A 13,585-nucleotide genomic window follows, 5' to 3' on the forward strand; every position below is an offset into this window, starting at 1 on the left:
ATGGTGCTGGATCTTGTTGTTTCCTTCTGTTCCCATTGTATCTGGTGACCTGCATAAACATCCAAATATAGCTCTCATAGAGAACATGTTAACCTAATTTGGCCTCCTCAAACAGTTCTTGGGTCGTCCTAAATAAAGGAATTAAAAACGTATCCCATGAGGTCAGAGATTTTAAGACTGCACAAATGATTCCTTTTTGTTTGTTTTTGAATTGAGACAGGTCAGCCTGAAAATGTTACTTTGTTTCCACACGTGTTATCAATACTTCCCTTTTCTGAGATTCTTCACTGCATCTAGGTATCATGATAAATATTTTGCTTCCTGACCTGATTTAATCCTAAAATCACACATTGGACCTTTAAGTATTATCAGCCCCATTTTGTAGAGCGAGAAGTCAACCTCAGGTGTGTGGCCCCAGAATGGCACCTGGGCTTTCCATGTCCAACGCTCTACTGCCTCCTTCTGGCTTAGCTGTCCTCGCATTCCAGAGCCCCAAGTTGCAAGGCATCACGGACGGAGAGATGGAGCACTACAGAGTATCACCCTGCCTTTGTGGTCCAGTCCAAGTCCCCTGTCCCCAACATTCCCCAGTTCTCCAGCTCTGTGACATCACAGATGGTATCCTGCCTACTCTGCCAGCTGCAGGTGAGTGAGGCTTACAGGTTAAACCTAGGAGTGGGTGGGAGCTGATTTTCTACACCACGCAGGACAATGGTCCCCCCAATCCTGACACTTGCTACAGGAAGCACACTCCACCCCTCGCTAGCCTTGGCCTCATCATCTTTCTGGGTCCCGGTTTCTCCGCCTGTGTTGTATGGCCCCTAAGAGTTCCAGAAGCCTTCCTGTTTTTCCTCATTGACTTGTTTTGTTCTGGTCAAGGCACTCTGGGTTTGCTACTGCAGACTACCCAAGACCATTTTCGTTAGCCCCTGCTTCCATCTAGAGGAGGGCAGCGGTAGTGCAAGAAACACCTCACCCCACCCCTTCCCAACCCAGCATCTCCCACACACGACATTTACTAACTTCATAATGTGCCTGAAAGCTGTCCTCAGCACTTTCCATCATTAACTGGTCTTCACCACCACCCATTATTATTATCCCCATTTTAGAGGTCAGAAAACCGAGGTTCACAAAGATTGTATTTTTCTGAATGCCATAGCCAAGTAGAGCTCCACAATCTACACCCACAGTCTGTACCTACACCTGCTACAGAGACTTTCCATATTTGAAAATGATGAATAATCCTAAGCTCTACTGTCAGCACTCAGAGGGAAAAGTATTTTATCTCCTTCTCCTTCTGATAAATTTACCTGTTAAAGATGTGCATGGCAAGAGTTAAGTCTATGTTTTAAGTCACACTGCTAATGGGGAATGATATCCAAGTATCTCTTCTATTAAAAAAAAGCAAAGTGAAAATATTAAGTAAACTACCAACTGTGTTGAAATGAGAAGGAAATCTGAATATGTGCATTTTCTGATCTGTAAACAAGCTATTCTAGAAGAAAAAAAGCCTCCGCTTAATATGTGAAATACAAATGGAATTGTTGGTGGTAAGACAAGAGAGAATCATGCTTGTGTGGTCTAAGGGTTGCTGTACAAGGGGCTGGGCAGGTGCTGAGGAGAGTAGAGCTGTGGCTGTGAGGTGTAACTGCTGGCAGGTGTCTGTTACTCTCATGAGAATGGCCACTGCAGCGAGGTCCCATGAGCTAGCCAAATGGCTTTGACTACTGGCCAGTTCGAATCCTTCTTGCCTCTATCTTTGAATCATTTTTTGCACCATCTGTGACACCAGAGCCTACACAGAAGCATCCATCTATCCTGATAACACACTGAAAGTGACAAGAGCAAAGTACAAAGCATTGGAAATGTGCTTTAGAAACAGGACCCATGATTTCCCAGACACTGCCATCCACCTAGCTCAGTTTTCCCTTCCCTTTGGCTTAGGTATATGAAGGCATTTCAAAAGGTTCATGCGAATGTGTATTATGAAAACACTGCATGGATTTCAACATATGTTTGTACCAAAATAAATTAATTTTTAAAATATATGTATATATATAGTTGTATATATATAATTACTTGAGAAGCAGAAAGGGAGGGAAAGTGACAGAGGAAGCTCCTATTCCTTGGTTCACTCCCTTTGCCTTCTGTGGGCAGACCTAGGCTGAGACCAAAACTGTGAGCTAGGAACTCAACTCTCTCCACGCTGGTAGAAGGAACCCAGTTGCCTGAGTCATCATCACTGCCTCTCAGGGTCCACATTAGCAGTAAATTACAGAAAAGAGCCAAAGACAAGCACTGAACCCAGCTACGCCACTGTAGGTTCTGGTTGTCTTACCCTGCATCTTAACCACATCTTAACATGTGTCTCCAAAGTTTTGTTTTCATTCCGGTTTTCCAGGAACTTTCTGAAATACCCTCATAGATTAACCCTACCTGTGTTGTCAATGCAAGTGAAGCTTGGAGTATTAGAAATGATGCCGCTTCCCTAAGCACAAATAAAGTCCAAAGGTGTTCTATTACCATAATTACTTAATATTTTAAATTGATCAGGTGTACCCTGATATGGGTGCTAGCACTGAGTTGTAAATTGCTAATGACCACTGTGAGTCGTGCCACTCATAGACTCAGAAACTGCTTCTCCTGTTGGGCAGCTAGATCCCCAGGAGAGATTTTACTCCTTCAAACTCTGTTGTAAGACAGCACAATCCACTGATCTTATTTAAGAAGCCAATTGTTTTACCCAGGAAACCACAAAATGATTTTTATTTCTAGTTATATTTAAGATTTCGTTAGAAGTGATCAGAATATCTGTGTTGATGTTCCCATTCCAGGACATATATTTTTCCAGGCCTCCTGCTTCCTTTAAATTTTTTGCAAAAGCAGAAGACGAATCTCCAGTCCTGAAGTTCCCTCCTGCCCTAGATTGACTTTGAGGGTGTCCTGGAGTCAGTTAAATCTTCCATTGATCCATCTTCACTTTGTTGAGTTGTGATTTTGCCTCTTTCCCCAATCTACCATTTGGAGAAAAGCATCTGAACTAGCTTTGTCTGGTGCCTTTCCTCTTCTGTCTTGCCTTCTCAAGTCCATTTAACAGAGTATGGATGGATGGAGTCCTTAGGTTTTCTGATCTTTTCCATCTTACTGATTTCAAACATTTTCCCCATTGCCAAAGGTCAACAATTAAATGAATTAATTGGTACAAATATGTTAGTCTAGAAAAAAAAAAAGTAACTCAACAGGGTCAAATTTTCTGCTGTTCTGAAATGTAGGAATATTCTAAACATTTGCACTAAACTCTCTCCCAAGATTTTAATCCAACTTCTCTGGACCTCCCTGCTGGTGCCTTTTTAGAGGGAATATTGTGTCTTGAGATTGTTCTGTCTAGAAAAGGGCCAGCTAAAAAAAAAAATCTTATTCAGGCAAGCAGAGAAAGAAATAGGGGCAGTTATGAGTGAGTAGTAAAGAAAAGTTTGGGTGGAGTGAGAGAAAAAGGCAAAGAAACACTTCAAAAAGCTTGAGTAGGAGTAAGAACTTTCACTTTTTTTCTGTCTGAGGACACAGTGAGCCAATCAAAAAAAGTCCTCTATTGTATGGTTGATGTTTTTGTTTTCTCTCTTTTCTAGAACGCTCTTCAATCTCTTATTCTTGACATTCAAATTTTGTCACAATGGCCATGGTAACTCTCAATCATCTAGGTAGAGTCTGTCACTTACTAAGCACAGAGACACCTGCAGCGGGACTAACAGACAAAGTGAGAACTTTTCCCAGAAAAGGCAAAATCTTCATGTGGAAGCAACCATGACAAATAAGAAAGAGTGAACTGCCGGGGCAAGACCTGTGCGTTCAAACACAGTCTCTTGAATTCCCTAGCCAGGCAGAGCCTAAAGAAGCCATAGGATCCATGGCCTGGAAATCACTGACCCTGATCACAGTGGAAGTAAACAGACTTCACCTTCCACAACATAGAGTGTGTACTAATAAAGGCTTAGGGACACCAAGTTCAAGGTTCAGTCATCTCCTCTGTACAAATCAATAGCCAGTCCAACAGAATCCCAAATGAGAGTGCTGAGGGCTGACCTGTGGCGGCATTGTCAAAGCTATGCTTCTACTCTCTTCTTGAGAAGCACTTTCTTCTGCATTCAACAGGCATGGGACAATCTGTAGCAAATCTGTACACCATGAAATAAGCATTTTTATGAGGGTTCTTCAAAAAGTTCATGGAAATGCATAGCATGAAAAACATGTATGAATTTCAGGTTTGAGGCACCAAAATAAACTTATCTTTTAATTTAGTTTTTTCACAAACTTGATGAAATACCCTCATATCAGCAAGTAAAGAAAAGTGAAGCTAAAGCAATAAGCAGAAAAGACTCCAGATTCATTATATTTGTTAACCAAATATTTGCATTTCCTTTTTTTTTTAAAGATTTATTATTATTGGAAAGCCAGATATACAGAGGAGGAGAGACAGAAAGATCTTCCATCCGATGTTTCACTCCCCAAGTGAGCCGCAACGGGCCGATGCGCACCAATCCAATGCCGGGAACCAGGAACCTCTTCCAGGTCTCCCACACGGGTGCAGGGTCCCAAAGCTTTGGGCCGTCCTCAACTGCCTTCCCAGGCCACAAGCAGGGAGCTGGATGGGAAGTGGAGCTGCCGGGATTAGAACCGGCGACCATATGGGATCCCGGGGTTTTCAAGGAAAGAACTTTAGCCGCTAGGCCATGCCGCCAGGCCCAAATATTTGCATTTCTAAAAACAAGATATCTAATTGCTTATATAAATTTCCATGTGTTTATAAATCCTAGGAAAATAAAATAAATCCACTAAACAGAGCTCAATAGAGTATGTTAGAATCCAAATTCTGTTGAAAAGCTCCCCTGGCAGCATATCCAAAAGTTTCAGAGTTGGGGCCAAATGAAGTCAAGGGCTGTCTGTCCCTTCTTGGTCAAGTAGCTCATACAATGAACACATCTGAATGGGTAGAACCTGCTCGGTATACCTAATAGTAAGACCAGCTTACGTGCAGATAAAATCAGTTACTAGGGGAAAGGAGATAGTTCTGGGCACAAAATTATCATACAATAGTTAGAAAGGCTCATGTGTTTATTCAACTTTTTTTTTTAAGATTTCTTTATTGTTACTGGAAAGGTAGATTTACAGAGAGGAGAGACAGAAAGAAAAATCTCCCATCCACTGGTTCACTCCCCAGATGGCCAAAATGGCCGGACCTGAGCTGATCTGAAGCCAGAAACCAGGAGCTTCTTTCTGGTCTCTCTGGTCTTGGCAGAGTCAAGGCTAGGAGCATCCTCCACTGCTTTCCCAGGCGACAAGCAGAAAGCTGGGTGGGAAGCGGAGCAGCTGGGACACAAATCAGGCCAAGATGGGATCCCAGCAGATGCAAGGAGAGGATTACCTAATCGAGTCATCGCACCAGACCCTATTCAACAAGTAATTTATAAAGTACCCATTCCATGCTCATCCCAAGGCTGAGTGCTATGGATATAAATATTATATATAGTATAGTAAAATATTACCTGCTTCCATGTGAGCAGGGCATTTATCTGCCTTGTATCTTCTTCACTGCTCTATCTCCAGCACCTACAAGTACTTGGTAGCTGGTACGTTCTCAATAAATATTCATTAAACAAATGAGAAACACTTGTGGACCAGCACCCAAACTATTGGTAGTTAAATAGGCAGTTCCAATGTTCTCAGTAAGTGTTTGTTGAGCATTGGCTATGAGTTAAGTGATCAGAGTAAGGTTATGGGCTGTGATATAGGGAGACGTGTTATATGGGGAAGGAGAGCTATAGGGGCTCAAACAAGAGAATCCTGACTCATGTCATGGTTTTCTGCAACCCCTGAGCTGAATCTGCAAAGACGACGCGTGAAGAGAGAACAGGCCTGGCATAGGGCACAGTTCAGGAAAGGTACAAAGCTGACTGGATGGAGCTGCCAGCATTTCTTAGAGCTGTTAGGGTAGTGAGTGAACCCAAGAGGTGAGGCTGAAGAGATCAAAAGAAGTGGCCATGAAAAAACTTGGATCTGTAGAACTGAGAAGACCCTGAATCCAGTGATATGGGGATTTGCAATTGAACCCGGTAACTCCAGTTTTGGAGCAAGGCAAACTAGTGAGAAAGAACTGGCAGCAGCCCAGGTGACAAGAACGGTGCCCCAGGCTACAGTGAGGGTAGTGGCATTGGATTGCAATAGAGTGAAGAGATGTTTGGAAGATATACTCTAAAGATGAGAGGGTGGGAAGGAGACTGGCAGATTTCTGGCTCTGGAAACCAAGTGAATATGGTCACTCTGCAGAAACAGAGAACATGGGAGTAAGATAGATTTGGGTTACAATGGATAGGAAGAAGAAACAATCCCAACCAATACAGAGCATGATTAAGACTGACCCATGAAACCTTTCAGACTTAGCACATGGGCAAGTGGGTTGTGATAATCTTGGAACAAAAGTTATCACCTAAGTCCCTATTGCCTTCCAGTGCTTGCCCATACTTGTCCTAAGATAAGAGGAAAAATGTTTGTTCATTCAACAAATGCTTTTTTTTTTTTACTGCTCACACTATGCTAGGCACTGTTCTAGACACCAAGAATGGAATAGGAAACTCTGCAGATGAAAGCCGTGACCCCATGAGATTTATAATCTAGTAGGGACAGAAGACCAGAAGTACAGTAAATACGGAGCAGAGAAGCCGATAAGGTAGGGGGTGAGGAAGTACTGTGCATGGTTCTAAACACAGTGAACCAACAGATAGAAGATTCAATCTTTCTCCCTTTCTCTCTCTCTCTCTCTCTCTTTCTTTTAAATAGAAAGAAATCCTGGCAGGGGGTGGGGTGAGGAGAAGGGCAAGGAAACAAATGTGAGCAAATGAAGGTTTTATTTGGAAACTGAAGTGAAGCATCCTGAAAGGTGATAGGGTGGAGGATTTAAGTGAGACTATGGGTCTCAGGAAGTGTCTTGGGTTTTTAAGATTCTGTGAAATGAGAAGACTACTCAAGTAGGATTTTGGTCTTATTGGCTTACAGTTTTGAATTTTTGGTGGTGTCTACCAGGACCTTGGTTTCATTGGTTTATAATTTTATAGGTTTGGGGTTGATTTGGGCAGGTTTGGTTGTGATTTGGTGGGGACTATGGTAGCCTCTACAGTAGCAGAGGTGATGACCCTGCAATCTGTAAACACACAATGCTACAGTACTTTGTGGAGAGCATCTGGTGGTTATAGACCACTGGCTCACCAGTCACCCTTTCATCTCAGTTGCTGGAGTTGCAGAGGTCCTGGACCCAGCCCTGGAATGGCCTCAACTGTGATGTGCACAGATATGATTTGTTTTATACTTCTCATGTTTGATATTCACTGAATACTTACACTGATGCCTCTTCAGCCCTTGTTAAGATATTTTTGCTTCCCCCTGCTTTATTTGAGACTCCAGTCATGTATGTAAAAGAGAATCTCCAAAGGGTATTAGAAAATGTGCATCATGGGGGGAAAAAGTATAGTTTTCAAGTTTTTATAACAACATAAACTTCTTTTATTTTCATTTCATTTTTCACAAGGTTTTACAGGTGCCTTTGTTAACAGCTCAGTAGTATCCTGTGGATTACTCCTGCTGTCTTCACACATTTTGAGTATTCTTTCTCTGAATTTAAATTTTGGGTAATTTCTTTTGATTTTTTTTTTTAAAGATTTTATTCATTCCATTACAGCCAGATATACACAGAGGAGGAGAGACAGAGAGAAAGATCTTCCATCCGATGTTTCACTCCCCAAGTGAGCCGCAACGGGCCGATGCGCGCTGATCCGATGCCGGGAACCTGGAACCTCTTCCGGGTCTCCCACACGGGTGCAGGGTCCCAAAGCATTGGGCCGTCCTCGACTGCCTTCCCAGGCCACAAGCAGGGAGCTGGATGGGAAGTGGAGCTGCCAGGATTAGAACCGGCGCCCATATGGGATCCCGGGGCTTTCAAGGCGAGGACTTTAGCCGCTAGGCCACGCCGCCAGGCCCTCTTTTGATTTTTTTAAACTTAATTGACATTTTTTCTTCTGTTTCCAATCTCCAGCTATTGTTATCCAACACACTTTTCATTTAGATGTCATTGTCTTAGAACTATGTAAGTTTCCATTTTTCTCGAATACTATATTTCTTCCTCTATTATGGCCACCTTTCTCAAAACACTGGAAATTTTGAGCAGAAGAATACCATGATATGATTTTGATAGGGACTCTCCTAGCTTTTGTACAAACAATTGAAGAGTCATGGGAGAAAGAAGCAGAAAGACCCCTAGGAGGCTATTGCAGTAAGTCAGGCAAGAGAAAATGGTGACCTGGGCCAGGATATAGCAGTAAAATAAGTGATGAACCAGTACCTAGAAGGAGGCACCTCACATAGTAAACTGGATGTTATAAGAGACACTCAGGCAATACCATGGTAAGAATTTCCTAAAAAGGGAGTTTTGCTATAGAGGGGTGAGAATAGGGGTCCTCGGGGATCTTGAAGAGTTGATCCACACAAAACAAAGTTTGGGACTAAAGCAAGGTCTTATTTTTCTAGACCGTGAAGACTGAAAAGCTTTTCTTTTCTTTTTTTTTTTTTTTAAGATTTTTTTTATTGGGAAGTCAGATATACAAAGAGAAAGAAAGGGAGAAAGAAAGGGAGAAAGAAAGGGAGAAAGAAAGGGAGAAAGAAAGGGAGAAAGAAAGGGAGAAAGAAAGAAAGAAAGAAAGAAAGAAAGAAAGAAAGAAAGAAAGAAAGAAAGAAAGAAAGAAAGAAAGAAAGATCTTCCATCTGCTGATTCACTCCACAAGTGGCCACAGTGGCCAGACCTGAGCCAATCCCAAGTCAGGAGCCAGGAGCCTCTTCCAGGGCAGGGCTCCCATGCAGATAGATGCAGGATTCCAAAGCTTTGGGCTGTCCTCAACTGCTTTCCCAGACCACAAGCATGGATCTGGATGGGAAGTGGGGCTACCAGGACATGAACTGGTGTCCACATGGGATTCTGGCACATACAAAGAGAGGACTTCAGCCACGAGGCTACTGTGCCAGGCCTGACCGAAAAGTTTTTCAAAGAGATCACCTAGAAACAAAAGCTTACCCAAAGCAATGCAGTAAATCCATGGCAAAACAAGGATTGAAGGCCACAGAACTACATGCTTCTTTACATGTTCCCACAGTACCTGGACCCACTGGGCTAACTTGGAACCAGTGAGCTGCACAAAGAGGAAAGAAAAGCTGAGCAATCATTTCCTAGCACCCAGGGGTCATTTCCGTGTAGTCAACCCCTTCCTCTGTGAAGTATTCCCATTTCCAACATGATGAAAGTGAAGTTTAAGAAGACTAATCTTCTCTAAGCTATAATGGGACAGAGCACAGACCTATCTTAAAATCTTAGCAGATATGTTCATTTTCACATGCATTGGGATTTTGCTATAGCAGATCCTATCTGGAATCTCACCACAGCCACTGTCTTGTGTTACCTAGGAAACAACCGTGCTGGGTGAACTGGACTCACATTCAAGGGTTGACTGATTCAACACAGTTCCCCTGCAGACAAAGCTGGAAGAGTAGAAACATCAACTCCTGTCCATGGGTAAGAAAATTTTGCAGTCACAGGAGAAATGGACTCAAGAGAAGTAAAGCCAGGGTGAAGAGCCTGGACTTCCCTATCACAGGGAATACAAAAGGTGTCTTCTACCTTGGGAGAGGCTGACCTAACATAGCCCTATCACATAAGGTTCCAAGGGTGTCTGGAATTCAGGTCTCAAAACCTATGGCTTCCATTCCTTTGCCTTCTACAGCTTCCAAGAAAACCCTGGCCTTGAAGATGTGCTGTTTATGCTGCCAGGACTGTCAGGAGCCCCAGGCCATGGATGACTCCAGGGTTCCCAGTCAAACTCAAGCACGTCAGCCACACACCAGCAGTAGGTATCAGACCAGGACATGCCTTAAGGCCTCTCTTGATCTGCGTTTCTCTGTGCCCATAGCCCCAGCATCTTTTGAGTGATAATTCCAATGTAAAATAGTGTGGGAGTTACATGGTAAAAATACATCCGTCAATAAATAAGAGAGCTTAAAGCCATAAGGCATCAAGTGTAGGCGATGGACCAACATCTAGACATCACCTGAGAGCTAGTCAGAATTACATTTCAGACCCTGTTCAAGACCCATGGACTCAGAAGTTGCATGATAATATCTTCAAGTAAGTTGGATGTTGTTGTAGTTTGAAAAACACTGGACGGCAGTTATAAAGATTGTGGTTAAGAGTCCTGCTTTGGAGTCTAGATATACTGGATGGATCTCAGCTGTCCCACAGAAAACGAGGAAGTCACTTCATCTCTCTGAGCCTCTGTGTCCTTACCTGCAAAATGATACGTTGTTGCTTTTTAGAATCGCTGGCATGGCAAAATGATGCCATAGATGCAAGCACCTTGCACGGACTTTGGAAGTAATACATGGCTACTTATTGGGTTAGGACAGGCTCAGCTCAGTGGCTTGTGAAATGAAAGGCATTTCTTGCTTATGCAATCTAGTAGGCGTCAGCCACAGCATTTCCACCTTCAGACAGGGAAGGCATCAGAAACATGAGATGTTCAAGGCTGTCCAGTCAAAGGAAGGGAGAAAGACTGTGATGGGATCCAGACCTTCACTGGCAGCCGCCTCCTCCTCCCCCTCGATGGCCCAGGATAAGGGGACAGAGCAGAGAAGATGAGGTGGGGGTGATGCCGAGATGAACAATTTCAGAAACACATTGAAAGAAGCATTAGTGTTGAGATTAAGCAAAGCTAGGATTGACAAGCAAACACCAGGTCGGAGGGATTGGCGGGCAGAACTGTCAGAGGTCACAGTTCCCCTGGTAGAGGAGATTGCACAATGGCAGAAAACAATTCTCTTGACACACTTTCCAGAAATCCACAACTGCAAGTTGTTAAAATGCATCCCCTTGAAAGTGGCTTCACAGTGAAAATCAAGAGCTTGAAAATGTCAGTTTCCCCAATATGATAATCATGATCATGACTACAGCTCTGGTGCAGTCAAAAAGCACTGCTTAGACTCCAGGGACCTAACTTCAATCAGAATCTCCAACTGTGTCGGAGCCGACGTGTGACATCTTCACAGTAAATGCTGCTATTTGTCGCTGTATAAACTCTCAGGAGTGGACATTGCTGCCCAAAAGGAGCAAAAAAATCTCTCAGACGTGAAAGGAAGGCGGAAGCAGGTGAAGCAATTTGCTCAAAATATGCAGCTTAAAAATGCCAGCGCCATTTGCTCAGCCTGTTGCTCCAATATTTTGTTGCACCTCTGGAAGTACATTTTAAAAAAAAGCTTCGAGTACAAGAAGGTTCATCACAATGGGAGTTGTAGTGCCAACACTGACAACAGCGTGAGCGTTCAACACTAGAACAGTGGTTTAAATATCTTGAAATGACCATAAAATAGAATGTTATACAGCCATTATTTTTAAATTCAGTAGCATGAGATAAATATTTAAAATAGTCATATATGAAAAACTAAGACATCCATTATATGTAGAATCGATGCACTATACATAATGATTAAAATGTGCATAGGAAAAGACTAACCATGGGAAGGCATCTGGAGGGGGAGAGATTTAAGAATTGTTTTTCTAATTCCTACTGCTCAATATATCCTAACTTCATTTAATGGATGTGCATGACAGCCATAAATGGAGGGAGAGTTAATGCTTTAGAAAGACATATTTTGAGTCCACCTGCCTATAAGAGGAAGCACTTGGAGTCCAGAAGAGGTAGGCACAGGTATATGCCTATCCCATAATAACCATTACTCACACATGTGATGCTTCAAAGTTGTCAAAGTTATCACCTCCGTGCATTCATCTGACCTCGCCACATGACTGCCTGTCATTGCCAGATGTACAGCTTCCGAAGGATGAGCTGGTCCGTCCAGAAAATACTTCTTCCAGCAGCAGTGAGTTTGAGGGTAAGTCCCAAAGTGGGGGTGTTAACACTCAGTAGGAACTTCTGGGGAAGGGACCTTATCTTGGTGACCTGAACCCCGTGGTGTGGGAGCTAAGTGGGATAACAGGTGAGGTGGACCAATCCAATCAGGAAGCCATTACCATATTCCTGAGCACACTGGGGAGATCCCAGGGGCCCAAACCCTAACTCCATGATCTTCCCAACAAGGAACTCCATTAGGGAAGACAGGTGTAGAGAAAAGGACACACATCCAGTTCTTCCCCTAAGCTCTTGTAGCTTCAATATGTGTGAATTTTGTCTGATTGTTTTCTGGATGTCAGTTTTGGCTATTAGCAAGCTCTAGGAGAGCAGGACCCTCACTGGCTTTGTGCTCTGTTGTTCCCAGAAACCTAGCCAGGTACAAAACAAGTAAGCAATGCCCCAAAACACTTGTGGTTCATGCTTGATTCAATGAAAAAATGTACCTGGGGCATGGAAGGACAGATAAGCAATTCAACAGTGGCACAGTCCACAAAGGAGTAATGCAGCCACCCAGTAGGTTACCTGCTGTGCCCATGCATCTCAAATCACTCACAAACATCCTCTGAGGCCTGGCCATTGAGATCCAAGCACCATGAAGCCCAGTTATTTTAGAACTCTCCTAACAGCTAAGCTCTCTTGCCAACAAAATCTCATGAAGTTGAATTTCTATGAAAGATCAAGTGAGACTTGTTTTACCTGAATTGAGAGTGAGGGGCTTGGGACTACCCTAGCTTGCCTACTCTGGGTCCTCCCTACTCCTACAGAATTGAGAGCCATGGTGAGGAAGGGACTTTCCACAAGTCCACCAGGGGATGGGATTAGGGGCAGAGCCAGATCAGGCCCAAATCCTGTCCCTTTCATACCACTGTATTTTGCAAGATGCTCTATGTCCTTGGATCTGCCGGCACAGTGCAATGCAAAACCTACTGCAAGGAACTCTTCCCCAACACTGGGACAAGTATTATGCTAGAGTACCATGGGATGTTAGAATCTGAGACTTGCTAAGAGAGGAATACAAGCAACCAGGGCCAGGCACCCAAATCCAAATCAAAGCTCTCCACCAGTATACTTTCTTTCAGATGTCAATGAATATGCTCCCCAAAGAGGTTTTTACAAGAGAAACCTAAACCGCTACTCACAGGAGCGCTGGCCGTTCCAGCCATGCCTCATCGGGAGACCCTGACCATTCTAGTGGGCAGTCTGCATGCAGGACCCTGAGCTGTGCAACTGTTGGGCATCTCTACAAGGAATAGCTGGTGAGCAGGAGTCATGATGACGGATTCACAAACTCCCCTGGAGGAGAAGATGTCTGAGCCATGCCTGTGCACCTGCTGGAGTGCCTCCAGCTCCTGGGACAGCCAGGGCCGCAGAGGAGCTGCCTCCCATTAAAGTCTTTGGACCATCTTAGGTTGTATCCCTAGTCTTTTTCCCTCCTGCTTACAGGGAATCTCCTCCAAGTAATGTCTTGTTATCTGTGCATACATTGTCACAGCCAGCTAACCTCAACATCATGTCAGACTTCTGGGTAACTTTTGAAATCATTTCAATACCCACAGTCACCTCTGTTTGCATTCCCCCCTATTTGCTTT

General features: G+C 43.6%; 1 protein-coding gene across 1 annotated transcript; it reads left to right on the forward strand.

The window, feature by feature from the left end:
- The first annotated feature begins 568 nt into the window (after positions 1-568).
- Positions 569-13,213, forward strand: TEX48 (testis expressed 48). Its single transcript, XM_012929757.3, has 5 exons — positions 569-645; positions 9,499-9,607; positions 9,816-9,938; positions 11,908-11,976; positions 13,076-13,213. Exons 2-5 carry the CDS (start codon positions 9,604-9,606, stop codon positions 13,177-13,179), a joined length of 300 nt encoding a protein of 99 aa, XP_012785211.1. The 5' UTR covers positions 569-645; positions 9,499-9,603; the 3' UTR covers positions 13,180-13,213.
- The last annotated feature ends 372 nt before the right edge of the window (positions 13,214-13,585 follow it).

Source organism: Ochotona princeps, chromosome 14 (assembly GCF_030435755.1).
Source record: "Ochotona princeps isolate mOchPri1 chromosome 14, mOchPri1.hap1, whole genome shotgun sequence".
In the NCBI taxonomy this organism is placed as follows: domain Eukaryota; kingdom Metazoa; phylum Chordata; class Mammalia; order Lagomorpha; family Ochotonidae; genus Ochotona; species Ochotona princeps.

Bases quoted from the DNA above. Each gene is read 5' to 3' on its own strand.
- TEX48 (XM_012929757.3), top strand. The intron at 9,939-11,907 runs GTAGGTATCAGA...TGTCATTGCCAG, and splicing joins ACGTCAGCCACACACCAGCA to ATGTACAGCTTCCGAAGGAT. The intron at 11,977-13,075 runs GTAAGTCCCAAA...ACTTTCTTTCAG, and splicing joins CAGCAGCAGTGAGTTTGAGG to ATGTCAATGAATATGCTCCC.